Source organism: Polistes dominula, unplaced genomic scaffold (assembly GCF_049000335.1).
Source record: "Polistes dominula isolate Pdom_NZ unplaced genomic scaffold, Pdom_raw_medaka contig_79, whole genome shotgun sequence".
Classification (NCBI taxonomy): Eukaryota; Metazoa; Arthropoda; class Insecta; order Hymenoptera; family Vespidae; genus Polistes; species Polistes dominula.
In genome coordinates this window covers 4611092-4630707 of record NW_028300916.1, presented here as the reverse complement: position 1 = coordinate 4630707, position 19616 = coordinate 4611092, and the positions used below count along the sequence as shown (strand labels likewise).

Here is a 19616-nt window from a genome sequence, read left to right as displayed (position 1 = left end):
TTAATTATGTTAACTATTGTTTATTTGTATTTTTCAATTGAAAATTAAATCAAATAAATAGCGCCACGATGCTTACGCTATCTGCTGGATATATTAAGCAATTACTTCACAATTGAATATGGGGGGTCGTGATTATTATTTATATAAACATTAATAACCAAGTATGAATGAAATATCAATCGTAACTTTTACAATCAGTAATAGTTAAATGATAATGAAATGCAATCAAGAAAATCTCTTGAATTAACATTAGCTATACTTAAGCCACATGTTGTTAAAACCCCTTTCGTGCTTCAGGTAAAATATTAACCTAGGCATTCAATGTTTACCTTTATCATTCAATTAAAAAAAAGATACATATATAGATATATACACGTATATACAGATTATGTGTATGGTGTAAAAATGATAAATGCATTTAAAAATAACTTGCATCTTTTCAGAAAATTCGTGATTTGATAATTGAAAATAATTTCAAAGTTGTTAGAACGCGCAGAACGACATTGACATCCGATGAAGCAGCATTATTTTATTCAGATCACAAAGATAAGTTCTTTTACAATCGTCTATTAACTTTTATGTGCAGTGGCCCATCAGATATTCATATATTAGCTGGCCATGATGCTATTCTACGATGGAGAAGATTGATGGGCCCTACTAAAACATATCAAGCGCAATACATAGAACCAAATAGCATTCGAGGTATGTTTGGTCTCTCAGATACTAGAAATGCAACTCATGGCTCGGGTAAGATATGTTTAAAGTAATTGTTCTATATGATTTATTGAATCTAAAGGTGAATAATTAAATTTATTCTCTTATTATAGATTCGCCAGAATCTGTGAAACGAGAAATATCAATATTTTTTGATGATTTTGACATTAAACGATGGTACGAAAGAGAAGAAATATTTTATCACTTAGATAAACTACAATTTGATCCAATATCTTTTGTACATATTATTGACAAAAGTTTCTTAACTCCTACCAAAGGATAATATGATGAAATAAGATATGGATAATATAATAGCTTGTTAGCAAATGACCCGTTTTAAATAAAATCTAGTCTTGAATTTATAGATAAAACATTTAACGGAGTTTAATCAATTAGTATAGATCTGTTCTATTATATTACGTTAAAACATAAATATATATATTTTTACTGTTGGAAAAATACATATAATATTTATATATATATATAATTTCATTGTGTCATTTGAAGATTGCAATTTACATGCTAATTATAAATATAATTAAGACTAGATAATTTTCATCTTAAATGTATGTACAAGTTATTTGTTGATTTATGAAACAACAATTGACATTTATAACCAACTACACAAATATTATTAATTGTTATGTAATATATAACATTTTATTTATATATTATCTTCAAAATGCTTCCCTTTTTTGTACTTTGATTTCTTTTTTTTTGTATATTTGCTACGAATCTAACGTTTAAGCATTTATTTTCACATAAACTTTAGGCCTTGAAAATACTTTAATACCTTCCTCTAACTTATTCAACTGTTTTTCAATTTCCATTTTTCTTCTTTGCGCTCTGAGTGTATCTGTTTTTATCGGCATCATATTTAATTCGTTAACATAATCTTGATAATCTGTAATCATTATTTTCATAAGTTACGTATGAAATATGTTATTTCTAGATATATCTAATGAAGTATTTACATAAGCCTATCTGATTATATTTTTTGAAAGCTTTGAAGATAAAACAAATGATTACTTAAGACATTTGATTTCATCTTTAAAGCTATGAAAAATATACACAGATGATTTGTTTTAAATGCCTCATATAGCGTAGTTGATTTAGGAAATATACTTTTTTTCAGCATTCGCAGTGTTTCCTGACGCTCGTGGTCCGGTAAGGGGACATGACCTTCTGGACACTCAGGGTAGAATGCAGCTGCTTTAGCTTCTTCTTCTTTTTGTAGAGCTTCTTTTCTATCCCTAATATATCTGTTAGAAAAATTCATTGATTTGAACAATTATATACTCTAGATATCTATAAATATATTATTAGTATCATTTAAAGAAAGAAATAAAATGTACGAACAAAAATAAAAGATAGAAATAAAACTTCTGGGAAGTTACTTTTAACATCATACTTGGGGACAACTCCCTTGCGATAATTTGTAGGAACTACACCATTATTCAATTGTACAGCTATTTTACCAGCAACAGTATTACGATTTTTACATGACTTTACTAAATCAGATTTTTGATTGATCTCTGTAGTTTTTGAATCGTTTAATTCTGTATTGGTAAATGCATGTACGTTTTCTAATTCTGATGGACTATTCAATAATTGATCAGATTCATTTTTATTCTTTTCCTCGTTGTTCTCGATATTTCTCTTAGTAGGATATCTGTAATTTGTTTAAGTTTATATTTTTTGCTATAAATGTATATATATATATATATTTGAAGTTTTAGTTACCTGATAACACCTTCCATATAAAGCTGATTAATCTGGTTTTCTTCTAACGTTTGAATACCTTTATGTTTGTATTTGGTATTTGCAGGCAAAGGAGAGGTATTTTCATCATCTTGAGACTTCTGGATAAAATTTGGATCAGACATAACTTTTATTTTAGGTCTTTGGACATTTTTAGTATTTAAACTTTCCTTTTTCATTTGCTTGTTTGCCAATTTATTTGTTAACGAGTTAAGTGGTTTTTTTGTAGGCACAGAATTCTTTTTATTAAGTATAGGAGTACTAATCTTTCGGATGGGCTCTTTCTCCATAATTTCTGTTTCTTTATTAGCCATTAGATTTTCCATATGATTGTTTTGTAAATTTCCATGGAAACTGGTATTCACTTTAGCACTGATGTTGGAATATTTATTTATTTTTTTCTATGTCTGTTTATCTGAAATTTGTCTAATTCATCGGTTTCTTTATTGGAATGAAAACACTGCTCCATTCGTCGTAAATTTTTCACATTTTCTTGTATAAAATTTTTCTTTCTGCTTGTTGCTAAATAATAAACAATATATACATACACATAACATAAATATTATTTTATATATCAAAATAAATATATCGTTTGGTACTTACGTAGGTTAGGAAAAACACCTTTTAATGTAGCCATTTTAAACAGAAATCCTTTAAATAATAGAAAACGTTCATTGATTTATTATTGTGATTGTTGGTAATTTTCTAATAAATGTTACAAAGTACAATTCACATGACGACCATTTAATTTCAACAAAAATAGTATTATTGATGCTAGTTGATTTCTCTTAATATAAATAAATGAAGAAATATCTTTCAAGGGACTAATCTCAAACGCATGACTCAATTTTGAATTATCTTCGTTACCAAACAAACAATGTTGTTTACAAATCATGGCAAAATGTCTGTCAAATTGTCAGAATTGCCAACATATTTCAAAGAAAACCAACATAACAAGGACAGAGATAGAGATCTCCGTCAGTAAACATACGAAAGACTACATAGATGTGTGATACCGAGCTAAAATTAACGACGATTGAAGCGCCACCTAGTGACAAATCTAGAAACTTTCCTCATTCACCATATATATGTATAATAATATAAGACCACAGCTGATTTTTAAAGTGATGGGTTAAAAATGAAGTTATTTAAATTAATTGTACATCAAAAAAACTTTAGTGGCGAAGATTTAATAATTAATCCCAAAGATTATCCAGGAATTAAGACTGGCGATGTTGTTGAAATTTATCATCCAGAGGATGAATTTAGCCGCTTACTTCTACAAGTTACATTATTTAAAGAAGATCTTCAAGGACGTGAAACAATTAGTGTTGAAAATAATGTAGCAACTATGTTTCAATTAAGAACTTTTGCTGATGTTTATATGAATATTGTCAATCCAGAAGATGTAGCGTTAGACTCTGTTGAGCTAACATTCAAAGATCAATATATGGGACGCAGTGAAATGTGGAGATTAAAAAATAGCTTGGTATATTTTTATTTTTATTTGTTATTATCATGATTCCTTTTTATTTGTTATGTATTTGTTTAATTTTAGGTGAATACCTGTGTTTATATGAATAAGAAGATTGAATTTTGTGGAGGTAGTATTCGTTGCCAAGTTTATGAAATGTGGTCTCAAGGTGATAGAGTTGCTTGTGGTGTTATCACTGATGATACTAAGGTATAAAAAAGATTTTACATTTATTTATTATATATATATATATATATATATATATATATATATATATATATAAAAGATTAAGAATTAAATTATATGTTAACTTTGTTTCATTATTATATGATTTAGGTAGTCTTTCGTTCTTCTACAAGTATGGTTTACCTTTTTATTCAAATGAGTTCAGAAATGTGGGATTTTGACATCCATGGCGATCTTTATTTTGAAAAAGCAGTTAATGGATTTTTAGCAGATCTATTTCAAAAATGGAAAAAGAATGGTAGTAATCATGAAGTAACAATAGTTTTGTTCTCAAGAACATTTTATAATGCCACGAGTTTAGAAGAGTTTCCAAATCATATGAGAGATTGTTTACAACATGATTATAGAGGTAGATTCTATGAAGATTTTTATAGAGTAGCAGTACAGAATGAAAGATATGAAGATTGGAGTAATGTATTGGTACAATTACGTAAATTGTTTACTGATTATCAAAAAATTGTTTTGGAATATCATCAAAGGCCAGATATTGTTATGCCTAAAGCAGTTAACTCTACAGCAGCCCAAGGCAATTTTTTAGAAGTCCTGAATATGTCATTAAATGGTAATAATCAATAATTATATAAACAAAGTATTTACACATTTTATATTTTTTAATTTATATTTTGTTTACAGTTTTTGAAAAACATTATCTTGACCGTAGTTTTGATAGAACAGGTCAATTGTCAGTTGTAATAACTCCAGGTGTAGGTGTATTTGAAGTTGATCGAGAATTGACTAATGTTACTAAACAAAGAGTTATTGACAATGGTGTAAATAGCGATTTAGTTTGTGTTGGAGAACAACCATTGCATGCAGTTCCTTTATTAAAGGTAATACATTCTATTATCTTGTAGTATTCATTATATTTATTGATTAAAAAAGGAATATATTATTATGAGAAACATATTATTATAGTTTCATAATAAGGATACGTCTATAAATGCACCAGATGACTACAGTATGCCTCATTGGATTAATCTTAGTTTTTATTCGACGAATAAAAAAATACCTTACTCTACTTTTATACCACGCATTAAATTGCCTCAAAAGGTGTCTAAACATTCTACGGATAATGGCAAATTAAATTGTAAAACTAAACTTTTACAAGAAGATCCCAGGGAATGTTTGCACAATTCTTTATTTGATTATGACGCTTATGACGCTCAAGTTTTTCAATTACCTCATGTTCACACTTCAAGGTATTATATATTATTACTCGCATATTATTTTAATTTTGTTTATAATATATGTAATTTCAATCTTTAATTAAAGTAGTTTGCAAAGAGTTACTACGAGAACCAAAAAAACAAGTGTAGCATGCATTGAGACTCATAACAATGCTCACATATTAAAGCTTTTAAAACGTAAAATGTCAGATCCTGATATTCATCATCCACCACCTGAAACACATGCATTAATACCAGCAGCAGCAAGAAGTGCTGCAATCTCTATACCTCATAGGGCAGAAAGTGTTGAGAATATCGATTCTAATGAGGAAGCAAATGGTATGTAATTATATTGATTTAAATATTTTCACTAATCAAAATGGAATGTTATATATTTAAAATTTGTTATTTTGATAGTGTCAAGAACATCTATTAAAAGTGATATAACTGATTCTGAAATATCACCACCATTCAGACCAGTTGTTGGAAGTGCTGGTAGTCCAACTAATTCAATTTCTCAGCCTACAAATATAGTCAGACCTAGCAGAGCACTTATCAATCCTTTTGATCCTTCACATGTTACTATAAAACTAACTAGCAATAGACGCAGATGGAGTCATATATTTCCTAAAGGTAACTATAATTGTTAGATCGTTATATCATATTTTACAGTAATAATAATTTTAGGTCCATCGGGTGTTCTAATACAACAACATCATTATCAAGCTGTTCCAACTCAGCCACATCCTGAACCCCAGAGTGATACCACCTCAACATTGAGTGGATCTCCTATGGAGCAAATTACAACAACTAGTAATCCACATCATATATCAAGATCAGCATCTCAAATTGGATTTCAAGATCGTTAGTACTCTCAATGATACATAGAATATTTATATGTGATTTTTAACTGCACAATATACATATATATTTTTTATTATAGATACAAAAGGGAAGTTTCAACGAATAAATCTGATAGGCGGAGATAAAGTTTCAAATACTAATTCATCTGGAACTAATAAGAGTTTAACACTTTTATGGGGTGCCACTGGTGAGCAGGAGTGGACACCAGCACTTACAACAGGTTTGCCAATAATTATTCCATATATCTTTATCTACAAATTTTGCATAAAGTAAGGTGAAGTATTATTAATAAGATTAAATGAACAAATAATTACATAATCAAAATGAAAGTAGGATTACAGTGTAAATGAGAGAATCTCTAAGTAATCTGCAATTACTTTTTATATAACTATTCACATCATTTCATCTTACATATAATGTTATACTGCTTCTTGTGTGGTTTTTGCATTATTAGTACATATTTATTTCACCATTGAATGTTTTTAAAACAATCTCATCAGATCCTTTATATTAATTATATTGGAATATAACTCAATCAGTAATAACATGAATAAAGTATTATTTATATTTATTTGAGACAGATTCATTAAAGAAGCAATATCGTTCACACTGTTATGTCAGACATTAATATGGATTAAAAGGACTATTCATTTTTAGAAATAATTTTACATATTATCAACATAAACCCACAATCGGAGATAAAAAAAAAATAATGGTATTGCATTTATTTCCATGCTATGGTACGTCTTATTGGGACGCAACGCTGGACGTATTGATGCGTGTGTGATGTGCAACTATGATGTCACATTAAACAGCAATCATAGGTTAGCGCCATATATTACTGAAAGTTGATTCTCGGTTATGGTATACATTTATTTTGGGATATTAAGTCCAAGTAGAACTGTCACTACTCCTAAATTAGTTTCTCATTGTCTTTCTAATTTCTCTTATTTCTATTCTTGTTTTCTGTGCATGCATATTGTACATAGCCATTTGTGTGTTATTCAAGTTGAACTATTTAATCAATGAAGTTATTTATTTCAAGCTACGTAGTCAATATTTAAAATATGTCTTTAATATCAGGATAGTATAGTCTTTCTTTATTAATTACTTCTGTTACATTGTTTATTAATTTTAGCGGTATATTTAAGGGATATAATAATATTTCATTATATTATATATATATATATATATAACAATCTGGTTATGTGGACTTGCATATTTGTATATGTATTTTATACATGCACTTAAATGTGTGTAACGTTTAATTTTATTTTATAAAATGCTTTTATACATAGATGTACCTCTTTGTTAAGATCTGCTTTTTTTTTTTTTTTAGAAGATGTTAGCCTTCTGCAAAACTTAAAAAGGAAATCAATCCAATACTACAGGATTTATATAACTCTTCTATTTTATAAGTTCTTTTGTATTCCATGTTGTATATGCCATTATTTCTCTTTCGATCCTATGCTTTTTGCTATTTTAAGGTAATCAAATGTGTCATTTAAACGAACATGAATATTTATATTCAAGTTATGTTGTATTACAACAGAAATAATATGCAACGTATTTTTAAGACTAACATTTGAATACCTAAAAATATCTATTTAGTAAAAGTACGTAGTAATATCATTTTTAATATATACATCTTCATGCTTAGAGGCAGCTTTGCATTTAATACGGCACGACATATGCACGCACGCGACACACGCACGCGTACATAATTAGAATTATTTATGTTTTGCATATACATAAACTCAATATTATATTCTCTCCTTTTTGTAGTCCTACAAAATAATCATATTATTTCAATACATCATACATGTAGTTATCACAAATGCATATTTAATTTGTGTTAAAAAAAAAAAAAAAAAAAAAAAAAAGAAGCCTTATATTGCCTTATATTCAAAGTTCTGTGTGATATAGTAACTAAATTTTATTGTGCACTTTGTACTTCTTTGATATAGTTTTGTTTTTTTTTTATGTTAATTTTAACATCTAGGTATTGTACAGGTATATATTATTTATACACTATATATGCTACATATTTTTTTAGTTATATTTTATTTTTAACATAAAAGAAAGTTACGATATAAATTATTGTCGTAAAGAATTAAATAACATTTTTAATTTAATTTAAATTAATCAATTTAATTAAAAGAATAAATATTTCTTTTAATTAAAAAAATAATTCAACGTAAGATAATCAAAAACGGCAGAGAGATATATTGTATACAATTTTTACTAAAGTTAAGATGCTGAATGTGTAATTGGTATAATTTCAATACTTGCTTTTTGTACTTATTATAATTTAACAAATATTATATTATAGTCTGTCTTTTTTATTCTTTAGGTGTTGACTGGAAGTCATTAACAATTCCTGCTTGTTTGCCTATTACTACAGATTACTTCCCAGATAAAAGGAGTTTACAAAATGATTATGTTGTTTCTGACTATAATCTTTTACCAGATGATGTAAATGCAGATTTTGCACAACAACGAGCAGTTTATAAAAAACCTTTAACAACTGCAGAAGTCTTCAAAGAACTCGTTTCACAGAGACTGGCTCAAGTATGAGATCATTTTTTTTATACTTTCATAATAATAGTAATATTTGTTGTTATAATTATACTTATATTTCAATTATTTTAGGGTTTTCAACTAATTTTATTACCACCTATCAATAAAAATCAAAGTAATACACCTGGTAGTGGTACAGCTGCACCCATAAGTTCTGTAATGCGAGGAAGACAAACAGAATCTGAACCAAAAGAAGAATACTTGCTTAGTATTGGACGAATTTTTCATAAAATATCACTTTACGGTAACTCTATAACAGTTACAAGATACAGGCCAAGGTATATAAATAACTATTTATAATATACATCTATACAATACTACAAAATATAATAATTTATAATATTATTTATTTTTTAGGCATCCTTATCCACCATTTAATATCCATTATCGATATAGATTTCATGCTCCTCATCATGATACTTATGAAGTATCATGGGTATCTTTTACAACAGAGAAACTTGAAAATTATAATTGGAATTATTTAGATCATTATATATGCACAAGAGGACATACTGATTTTTCTTTAGTAGAGGTAGTTATTTTAATAATTTCATATTTTAAAATTGTATAGAATAAATCATTATCTATCGTATAATTTTTATTTTATTTTAAGACACTTAAATATTGGAGGTTTAGAGTATTCTTATTGCCAATGAACAATTTTGCAACACGAAAAATTTTAGAAGGTTCATCAAAATGCGACATATATACACCAGCTTCAGCAGCCGAGCAAGCTTCTCTCATGGATGGATTTTTGCGTTTTATAGAAGGATGGTTGAACAAAATACGACGACCGCTTCCTAATAAAAATTGGGTAATGTATAATAATATCTATTTAATTTTTCTTTGTCTAATTTAAAAATATAATATATATATATTTTCAAATTGTGAACAATTTATGTGTATGCAAGAAAATAATATATGATATTGAATTATCATAAAGAAATAACATTGTTATTGATATTTTTATCTAGCAAATAATTGATTCGTTGTTTAACTATTAATTTAATTGTGATATTAATTTAAATTATATTATATTATATTATTTTATTTTATTTTATTTTATTAGCACTACTACGTTAGAATGTGCATGCCAAAGTTCTGTAGTTCAATTATGCTCATGTGATTATTATTAAACTTATATTTTATTTTTCATTTTTATTTATGCAAAAATTGTTTGATTGATTTCATTTAATAATTAGCTTCATATTTAATTTCTGCGTTTATCTTTATATGTTAATAGTGTAATGTAATATTTCATGTCTTCTTGGTAATATCTTCTATAAATACATTTTATACTATAATAATAATGTAATATAAAATTATTGCATGTATTATTTTAAATCTATAGAAATATATAAATAGCTGTGAATAAAAACAAATAGGAGGCGAGATATATATGCACGGCTTCCATAATAAGCTTGTGTAGTTAAAAACATTCACTACCACTACTACAATATATTGGACAAAAGTATTCAAAGCAACTAACTTTCTTTTCCTACATTCATAGGCTGATTTTATAGTTACAATATACTGAAAAAAACATTTACGATGCTCTTGATGGTTCAGAAACAAATAGTTTTTTTCCATTACAATTATGTGGCCACATAAAATAATATATATATATATAAACAAATATTTAAGCAGGCAGTAGGGATGGGGTATTTAGCATGCTATGTTTCAGAGCCCCACAGTTCTAAGTGGTGTCCCTCCAAGAGACCCTGCCTCTCATTTGACCAGACGCAGGCACAGCACGAGCCTAATATTCCTCACTAACCAGGTACTTCCCCTAGCAAAATAGCCTCCATCTATTGAGGCAGCTATTAATCTAATCAGGTCTAAGCTTTGAATTAGATAATATCGAGCAGAAAAATATGAACTTCAATCTATAAATTGATATCTTATTAATATGCACCATTTATATTCAATATATGAATATAAGTAATTCCTTTTATGCCTGTGAATACAATTTAATTGCTTTTAAATAAATGTTATTTCGAATTATCATAAAGCTTATGTACTGTACTTAATATTGATTTTTGAATATGCTTGATATATATATATATATATACTAGCCTTGAATGTGCATCCACAATTTATAGCGAGCTTTCTCATTATGCGTGAGATGTTTACCGTTGTTTAATTCATTTATATTTTCAATATTTATAATATTTATGAAACATTATCTTCTTTTTTTTCTTCTTCTTCTTATATAATAATGATCATGTCTTTCCTTTTATATTATTATAAATAGACAGAGATATCTATCTTCATAATCATCAGCTTCAATCATGCCCTCACAATTATCCATACTTTTCATCATACTTTACAGACCAGTCTAGTAAGCAGCTCTCCCTTTAGGGAACGACTTGGGAGCAACCGTCTACCAGAGAAACCACGACCAAGGTTTGAACATGCTTAAATTAATGATTTCAGCATTTGCTTTTTGCTAATTTCACTATGTAGTTCGTCACCTTTTTTTATTCCAGTGGACCATGCCAAATTGGTGTTAGACACTTCTTCTGCTTGTCTATATATGTAGCACGAGAATTGAATTACAACATTGTTTCAGGAAATATATAATATTTTTCAATATTTAATGAAAAAAAAAAAAAAAAAAAAAACATTGAATTTTGATATCCTTAAATAGCAAATGGTAATTATTTTGTTCGCATGGCAAGTATTATTCATCAATAACAGCTAACTGGTTACAAAATCAATGTAGTAATTCGACAAGTTCTCGAAATTGTTTTACCTTGCATAATTTCTTTGTGTTTTATTAGTATTATTATCTATGTTTGATTGTGATAATACAATTAATTTTCAGTTTAGCATTCATGGTGATAGACAACCCGTTTTATTAAAAATTGTGTGAAAACAATATAGATATAAAAAAAGAAAAAAAACCAAAATATATATATATATATATATATTTATATTTATATTCAATGTTTAGAATGTTATGTGTTAATAATATATGCTTTTATTATGATTAATTTAATTTGAATTATTCGTATCTGTCATCCATAGTGTTATACTGTAATTATAATTTGTTTATTTTAATGCTAATATATGAAATAAGAGATGGTGATAGAAAAATACTTTACACCATAGATATTTGCTTTGTATTTATAATTTGCATTATAAGTATTGTATGCCTTAATTAATAACAAGCAATATATCTTTATAATTAATCTCTAATCTAATATTACTGTTAACTTTGGAAGAGGTTTATGGACAAAACTATTTCAATCTATATGTGCTGAACAAAAAAAAAAAAAAAAAAAGAAAGATTTTTATATACATTCTATACGTTACAGCTTACTTCATCCTTTTTTTTTTTTTGTTACTACTATGAAACAAGTATATAGAGTATCTGCACGATATATTTTGCCAGTGTAGAGATAAAAGTCAAAATCTTAATATAAGGCATGATTAAATATATATGCAGAGACTCTACCTAGAGTATATGATTGGTAGTGAGTGTGGGAGTGACGGGGTTCTCTGTACAGGAGAGGCATGTAGTGAATACCGCTGTGGCTGCACGCACGTGCCTCGACACTCCTCGTCACGTGCCAAACAGGTTGGTTCATTCTCTTACCTCTCTCTCTTTTAATATAAATATTTATTTCAAATTTGATTTTTTGTTATTCATATTTGGGTATGTATGTATGTATGTATGTATATATTTTTTTTCTTCTTCTTCTTCTTCTTCAAAAACAAAAGGTTCATAATGATGATGAGCCATTTAACTTAATATATTTGATAATATCAAATAAAGTTGAAATATTTTTATTTTTCTCTTTGTTAAAAGCAATGTTCAAACTTATACATACAAATGAAATTTCTTAATAAATCTTTCATAATGATAAAAAATAATATATAAGAGACTTGTTAGCTTGTTTCTGCAGCAACAATGTACATTGCTTAATCCACTAAGCACTACGCATTTCATTTTTTCACTTTGATCATATTTTATAAGATGATATATGAACAAATTTGTAATATTATTTTATGACATTAGATCAGGTTCCAAGGTAATGGATAGAGGAAGAGTCTCTCCTGCGAGTGAAGCAGTTCTTCCTCTTGCTTTAGAGCAACAACAGCAAGATCACTTTGAAACTAATGAGGATAGGTATTTAATTAATATTCCTTCTTATGTGTGATTTATTTATATTATCTATTAATTAATGATTTATTTTTAGTACTAATATGGAATTAACGAAGTTGAAAAGTAATGCTACAAATGCTGAAATTTTGGAAGCTATGAAACATCCACAAACAGGAGTAGGATTTCTTACACAACATCCATCTTTACCGAGTCAAACTTTTGTTAGTGCAGATGCGGTACAATGGCTAAGTAATAATACAGAAGGTGGTGTTACTGTTGAAAGTGCCATTAATACTATAAAAGTAAGATAACAAATATTACAATGTATAAACTTGTATCGAATTCTATCCTAACATTATATATACATACTTTGTTGTAGGGAATGATTCAAGAAACTCTTATTTGTCACGCATCTGGAGATTTTTCTAAACCTTTTATATTAGGATTTTATTTATATCATATAGTTCAGGATAAGGAAAATCAAAAAGGTAAAGTTTCAGATAATTTAATTGATATAGAATTGAATATTTTTCATTCTGTTTTTATTTTAGCTGCAGATTATTCACCACCTCTGGGTGATCTTCAAAGTTTTGAAAATGAATGGGTGGAAGTTGAAATGAAAGCTCCCAAAGGTTGGTGCGAACCAACTACTACTATTGCTACTACTACAACTACTACTACTAGTACCACTACTACCACTTTACCAACAGTGTCATCTCCTATATCTATACCTAATTATGATACTGTTGATGAATCGAATGTACCATTATTTTTAAGGGACGATTTAGATTTAACAAGTTTCTTGGAGGAGAAGGAATTGAATGGTTGTATTTTTTATATTATAATATACTGTTGTATTTTTGTTTATGTTCATATTAAGAACATATTTAATGAATTGTCTCAATTATGCAGGTCCACCATATAAACACACGCATTTAGACATTGATATCAATAACAAAAGTGATAGAATAGAATGGGGACATCTCAGGTATCAATCTGTTTATATGATTGATCATTCTTACGAACTTGTAGTGCAATGGGTAGCTTCATCTGGTAGTATTGTAGCTGATCTTGTAAGTATTATATTCATAAATTATTAACTATAATTTTATAATGAACTTATATTATAACAAATTTTTCTTTACTAAGATATTCATCTGGCAACGTAAAGCTCAAATGTGTGGAATTCAAATGATACCAATTCCAAGTGATTTGTTAGCATTACCATTTACTTTAAAAAGTGATCCTTTAAGAGGTCCTATTTTTATACCACTAGATACAGAATGTCTTATGGGAAATAAACAATTTCTATTTGAAGGTTTGTTAATAAATAATCAAAGATATTTCATATCAGATCATGTTCTGATATATTCGTTAAAAAATGTATATGTATTTTCAGAATTTCGCGAAGATACTTATGCTCAAAGATTATTCTTATTTCAAGAAGCTATATTACGAAGATTTGGTTTTATACCCTGTTTGATTGAAAGTTCGGAAAATGATCATCAATATGTTCATATGACTGGAAATGCTTTTATACTTGTACCATCGACTAAAAGTACAAGGCCACGTCAACGTGCTGGTACAAATATAGTAAGAAGAAGTACAGGACAAAAAAGATATCCAGTACATCCTGAACAACCAAGTCCACATGAAGCATATATAACACGTCATGTTAGTGGCAAAAGTAAAGATGATTATAATGTAGATAGACGAGTAAGTATATTAATTATTTATTAATATTAAGTTAATCATAGGGATAATATAAGAAATGATATTTTTGTTTTATTTGAAGATGGGATTTCTTTGGTCATGGAATCATATGATCAGTCGGAAGTGGAGATCTTTATCCACATCAGCCGGTGATGAATTGTTTCAAAAGAAAATTATTCAAGATTTTAAACACTTTTGTTCAAATGGGGATAATAGATTGAAACAATTTTGGGATTCTTGTTGGGAGTTAAAAGAAAAAAGTTGTACGCGTTTAAAGCAGTAAGAAGAAGAAGAAGAAGAAGAAGAAGAGGCACACATATAATTAAGTTTTATTAAAAATATAAAAATGTAAAAAAAGAAAAAAAAGAAACGAATTTATGGATATATATATATATATCGTTCAAGAATTAGCTTTAAATGATAATTAATATCGATTGATTATTTTTACTATGACCATATGACTAGATCTCTCGCGTACTCTATTCCAGTTATTGGTAAAAATTAACATAACAAATAATGTGAATTTTAGCTGTGATCTAAATGTAAGTCTTAAAATAAAATACAAAAAAAAGAAACGGAGTATATTACAATGAAAGTTTTGTAGAACATATGAAATAATAAAAGCACAGATATAGTGTGTGTGTGTTAAATTCAATTTCTCTAAAGAAGATAGTTTTTTTTTTTTATAAAACAATAATTATTTTTGTTGTGTATTTTACTGCAAGAATATTATCTTACTACAATTATCGATTTTATTTCTTATTATTTTATTTTATTTTTTTTTTATAATAATAGATATTTATATACGTATTGTTAAGTGAAATTAAACACGTGTTAAATGGTAAAAGAAATTTACTTTTTAACGACAGAGAGTATCGTTTTATATTTATACAAAAAACAACTAGAAACAAAGTATAAGTATAAAAATATATGTCATACTTTTTTTTCTTTTTTATGTGATAGATAAATATTAAACGAATTATAGAATATCTTTTTTACAAATTACTTATACTTTAACATTAAGTACGCTGTCGATTTGAACTAAATGTTAAAAAAAAAAAAAATTAAAATGAACAAGGTACTACTATTATCTCTAACATATTATATATATATATATATTATTTGTAATTGTATTTGTAATAAGTAAACGTAAAAAAAAAAAATGTTATAAGGCACTTCTTATAGTAAATACGAAAAGTTTTGTGCAAGTTATTGATGAAATTATTAATTATCAAATATAATCAAATTAAATGTGAGCCTAAACAATCGCTGATTGTTAATTAATTATTAAGTGTGACTCTCAGTTTCACTTAATTTTATAAGGCAAAATTGCAAATATAACGTTTCATTTAATTAATCTCGATAGAGTGTTTTTTTGCATTATATCTATACAAATTATAATATAGTAATTATTATTAATATATACTATATATACTTAATACCCTATTCTAGAAGGTGGAGTTGCGAAGTATTTTTTATTTTTCTTAATAAATGTACGACTGAAAAAGAAAAAGATAGTATTAAAATGAAGACAAACAAAATACTCATAGTAAGAGTAGAATATAGTAAAATATAGTCAATTATAAAAGATTTTAAACTAACCTGGATGTAAGAGGTGTATGGAAAAATCCACGAGATGCTGTACGTTTCAATAATGATTCTGTAGATGGTGTATGTCTTAATTCTCCAGTTTTAGGAGTACCAATATTGTTCAAATTTTCAGGATTAACAAAGTTTGCCCAATAATCAGATGGAATTTTTAACAAGCTCTCCACGATCTAAAAAAAAAAAAATATAATACGAATAATGTTAACACAATTTTATAAAATTTGTAGTTACATAATACAAATATTAACTTTTACATACTGCAACTTGATTTTTTGTTTCACTAAGCATAGAAGTAGGAGATGGTTCTAAAGAACTGAAACCAACTAAAGTTGGACCAAACACTTTAGCGAGATTACTTATTGGCATTTTACATTCAGCACTACTTGATACTCGTTGTAAATGTAACACAAGAAAAGCAAGTGTGTCTCGATTAGGCTGTGGAAGTTCTGAAATTGCTTGATAGAGTGCTGCTTCTGCATCTTCTTTATCTGGAATAGAAGTAGCACGAACAAAATCTGCCCAAAGTGCTACAGTGATTAAAGGTTCCCGCAAAGATCTATAATAAAACATATCAATTGTTATTTACTCTGATTATTACAAATTATTTTATATTATATTATTCAAATAAAATAATAAAATAAAATCATAAAGAAAAGATATACCTAAGAAAATCTTTTAGTGTAGAACAGATCGTAGGTATATCAATTTCAGAAAGATTAGGTGCACCTTTGCCTCTGAGAAACTTTTCTTTCAAACATTTAACATCTGTTATACCGCCATTTACTCTATATAATCCTTGTTCACTCATACCTCTCAATTCTACTTCATTAATACAATGGACTATTAATGAAGGCACCATTGGAGGAATCATAGGAGCATAGTCTGCTATAGTACCCTGAAAATAATCAAAGAAATAAATGATTGTTTAATTTCATTATTAAAATATATCTTATTTTTCATTTATTTTATACTTACTGAAGTACCACGGAAAGTAGGTGTATTTCCTGTTGGAACACATGGAAGTGGTACTACATCTTTACATTCTGTATGTGCTGTAGCTTTACAGTCTCTACATTTGACAGCTACTTTACCAAATCGAATTCTAATTGTAAAAATAAATGTATAATTTAATTTATAATTTAAGTATTTATATATAATGTGTGTGTGTGTGTAAAATTTAAATGGAAAATATCTTACCGTTTTCCACAAGGTGTACAAATTTCAGGTTTAATAACTGTTTTTGCTGTGAAACTGTGACCTCTGGAATTTTTAATATTTAAAGTGTACCCACCAATATTTGGACTCGGTTTAAAAGCAGTTTCTGAATCGGAACCCGATGTAAGAATATCTGCTTTTGGTGCTGAAGGCTTTAGAAGAAAAAACAATATTTATGTATATATATATATATATATATATCAATAGTAATATTAATATAAAATAAAAAAGAAATTAATTACGTACTGTAGTATCAACAGCTATTTCATTGAGATCTAATTGCGTTAGTTTATTTTTACTACGATCTAAACTTTTGCGCCTTTTACGTGCACTTTGTGAATTGTGTCCTTGAGAATTGTTAGTTTCATTCATTGGTATAGCTTCGATCACTGAAGAGGCAGTGATTGCACCTTCTTTTGGCACTGTGACAGTAGTAGTAGCTATTATTTTGTCAGAAGTATTTAATTCTGCAACTTTTTGCAGTGTACTACGACGTTTCTTTGGAGAGTATTCTCCACTTGGTCTATGTTCTTTCCATTCCCTTTTCTTTTGATTTTGTTGAATAATAACGCTTGTATCTAAATCATCCTCCGATTTTGAAAAACAACTAAAGTCACTTAATAAAGAACCAGTAGAGTCTAACTCCGTTATTGTGTTGAGTCTAAAATCAAACAGATAAATTTAGTTCTTTGTAATAGTTTTTTTTTTTTTTTTTTTTTTTATATTTTTGTATAAAAAGTAAACGTACTTATCATTATGGTGTAATTCTTTAACATGTATATTGCTGTTTCTGCCATTTATAGAAGTATTATTGAGAAATTGTAATTTTTCTCTAGTTTCATCATTCAAGTTTCTCCCACCGTCATTAAAAAGAAGATCTCTGACTAAAGCAATCTGTCGTTCCTGTTAAATATTATACATTCAACAAATTGCTATATTTTTATATACATATATATGTAAAGGAAGATTATAATAATACCAAAGAATGTTTTTCTTCTTCGGCAGCTCTTCGCATCTGTTTTTCTTCATTCAACAAACGTCTAGCATGATTGAGTTTTCTATCAAGACGCGTTGTTTCATGATGTGATTTTTCTAATGCTATATGAAGCCGTTGACATTCTTGAACAGATGCCAACCATTTTTGTCGCATTTCTTCTTGATTAATAGCAAATTGAAGAAATTCTAAATGAAAGTAAAATGTAATATTATTAACAATGTATGTTATAATAAATATTAATATAGAGACAAATATTTAGAACATTTACTAACCTTCTTCGCAAGATCCATTTATGAGGACGTTTGAACATCTTACTACTTCGTCAAGACTTGCTAATACCGACAGTGATGCAGTCATTTTTAAAAATTAAAAGAATTCACTTGAATACTTCTAAATTCTATAATAAACAGCAACCTTTCTAAAATGTTTCCTTCAAGTATTCAAATATTCATCTGCTTTTATTTCACCATGTACACGAACACATACTTGAAGTGATTACATATTTATATTATCTTCAATGTGGATTATTAAATTAATTTACTTTTTTTTTTTTAATAACAATGTAATATGCAAAATGATAAGATTTTACGATTCACTTTATAAAACTTCTGCACTAAGAATTATCCGTTAATAATGTAAATCACATTTCAACAGCTCAATCTATAACGATTTGAATTTAACCAATAGGAACAGAGTTTGGTTGTTATTTTTTCTATGCAACGATAGATGGCACGACTAATCACAAAAAACGTATCGATTGAGCAGCTAACTATACGAACGAGGGAATTTCAAATGTTATTTATGTAAATTGTTATTTTTGAAGTAAAAACTTCTTTAGAATGGGTGTGATTTGAAAAAATGAAACGCAGTGATGTAGTTGAAAAACGAAACCGGGATGTAGTAGAAAAAGGAAACGGACGATATAGAGGGGGAAAGAAATGGCCTTAATACTAAGTAAAAAGAGAAAAAGAGACAAATATATAGGATTGAGAGTGCGAGAGAATGAGACAAAATATAGTTATATAGTTTTTCCTACTCTCGGTTTCCTCTTTATGATCTGTTTCGTACATTTTTTAAAGTGTTTTATTATTTACTTTCTTTGTAAATATTATAAAAATGTGCGCCTGTATGAATACAACCCTCCAGACACACTTTGAAAATGTTGCT

The 19616-nt window shown here is 27.5% G+C and overlaps 4 protein-coding genes across 9 annotated transcripts; 2 read left to right on the top strand and 2 right to left on the bottom strand.

Moving 5' to 3' along the window:
- Positions 1 to 101: 101 nt before the first annotated feature.
- On the top strand, positions 102 to 1381 carry LOC107067095 (nucleoside diphosphate kinase 6, mitochondrial). The gene is made up of 3 exons (XM_015322304.2): positions 102 to 297; positions 444 to 747; positions 828 to 1381. Exons 1-3 carry the CDS (start codon positions 220 to 222, stop codon positions 995 to 997), a joined length of 552 nt encoding a protein of 183 aa, XP_015177790.1. The 5' UTR covers positions 102 to 219; the 3' UTR covers positions 998 to 1381.
- Positions 1286 to 3433, bottom strand: LOC107067092 (uncharacterized). Its single transcript, XM_015322297.2, is given in 6 exon segments — positions 1286 to 1618; positions 1840 to 1976; positions 2126 to 2386; positions 2458 to 2869; positions 2872 to 2997; positions 3079 to 3433. Coding segments are annotated over 6 exon segments (1131 nt in total). The 5' UTR covers positions 3113 to 3433; the 3' UTR covers positions 1286 to 1457.
- Positions 3434 to 3565: 132 nt separating this feature from the next.
- Positions 3566 to 15266, top strand: Iml1 (GATOR complex protein Iml1). Of its 6 annotated transcripts, none has more exons than XM_015322328.2 (24): positions 3566 to 3964; positions 4034 to 4159; positions 4286 to 4757; positions 4829 to 5025; positions 5111 to 5394; positions 5468 to 5700; positions 5779 to 5994; positions 6049 to 6225; positions 6305 to 6445; positions 7041 to 7049; positions 8579 to 8796; positions 8878 to 9083; positions 9163 to 9337; positions 9419 to 9619; positions 10490 to 10585; positions 12318 to 12388; positions 12830 to 12940; positions 13011 to 13218; positions 13296 to 13404; positions 13468 to 13740; positions 13829 to 13989; positions 14066 to 14234; positions 14316 to 14632; positions 14712 to 15266. In XM_015322328.2, exons 1-24 carry the CDS (start codon positions 3614 to 3616, stop codon positions 14910 to 14912), a joined length of 4722 nt encoding a protein of 1573 aa, XP_015177814.1. In that variant the 5' UTR covers positions 3566 to 3613; the 3' UTR covers positions 14913 to 15266. The 6 variants fall into 6 exon arrangements, with proteins under 6 accessions (XP_015177814.1, XP_015177813.1, XP_089026850.1 ...); XM_015322327.2 differs by lacking the exon at positions 12318 to 12388 and adding an exon at positions 11138 to 11211; XM_089170724.1 differs by lacking the exons at positions 7041 to 7049; positions 12318 to 12388 and adding an exon at positions 11138 to 11211 and having other exon boundaries at positions 5471 to 5700.
- Positions 15267 to 15378: 112 nt separating this feature from the next.
- Positions 15379 to 19092, bottom strand: tum (Rac GTPase activating protein tumbleweed). The gene is made up of 10 exons (XM_015322326.2): positions 18722 to 19092; positions 18432 to 18634; positions 18201 to 18355; positions 17699 to 18113; positions 17435 to 17604; positions 17213 to 17339; positions 16900 to 17132; positions 16496 to 16793; positions 16232 to 16407; positions 15379 to 16128 (listed from the first exon to the last, which is right to left on the bottom strand). Exons 1-10 carry the CDS (start codon positions 18804 to 18806, stop codon positions 16065 to 16067), a joined length of 1926 nt encoding a protein of 641 aa, XP_015177812.1. The 5' UTR covers positions 18807 to 19092; the 3' UTR covers positions 15379 to 16064.
- Positions 19093 to 19616: the final 524 nt, after the last annotated feature.

Bases quoted from the DNA above. Each gene is read 5' to 3' on its own strand.
- Iml1 (XM_015322327.2), top strand. From the start codon at position 3,614: ATGAAGTTATTTAAATTAATTGTACATCAAAAAAACTTTAGTGGCGAA. The intron at 3,965-4,033 runs GTATATTTTTAT...GTTTAATTTTAG, and splicing joins GGAGATTAAAAAATAGCTTG to GTGAATACCTGTGTTTATAT. The intron at 5,995-6,048 runs GTAACTATAATT...TAATAATTTTAG, and splicing joins GAGTCATATATTTCCTAAAG to GTCCATCGGGTGTTCTAATA.
- tum (XM_015322326.2), bottom strand. From the start codon at position 18,806: ATGACTGCATCACTGTCGGTATTAGCAAGTCTTGACGAAGTAGTAAGA. The intron at 18,635-18,721 runs GTTAGTAAATGT...ACTTTCATTTAG, and splicing joins AAATGGATCTTGCGAAGAAG to AATTTCTTCAATTTGCTATT. The intron at 16,129-16,231 runs GTTAGTTTAAAA...TTTCTTTTTCAG, and splicing joins CATACACCTCTTACATCCAG to TCGTACATTTATTAAGAAAA.
- LOC107067095 (XM_015322304.2), top strand. From the start codon at position 220: ATGCAATCAAGAAAATCTCTTGAATTAACATTAGCTATACTTAAGCCA. The intron at 298-443 runs GTAAAATATTAA...GCATCTTTTCAG, and splicing joins AAACCCCTTTCGTGCTTCAG to AAAATTCGTGATTTGATAAT. The intron at 748-827 runs GTAAGATATGTT...CTCTTATTATAG, and splicing joins AAATGCAACTCATGGCTCGG to ATTCGCCAGAATCTGTGAAA.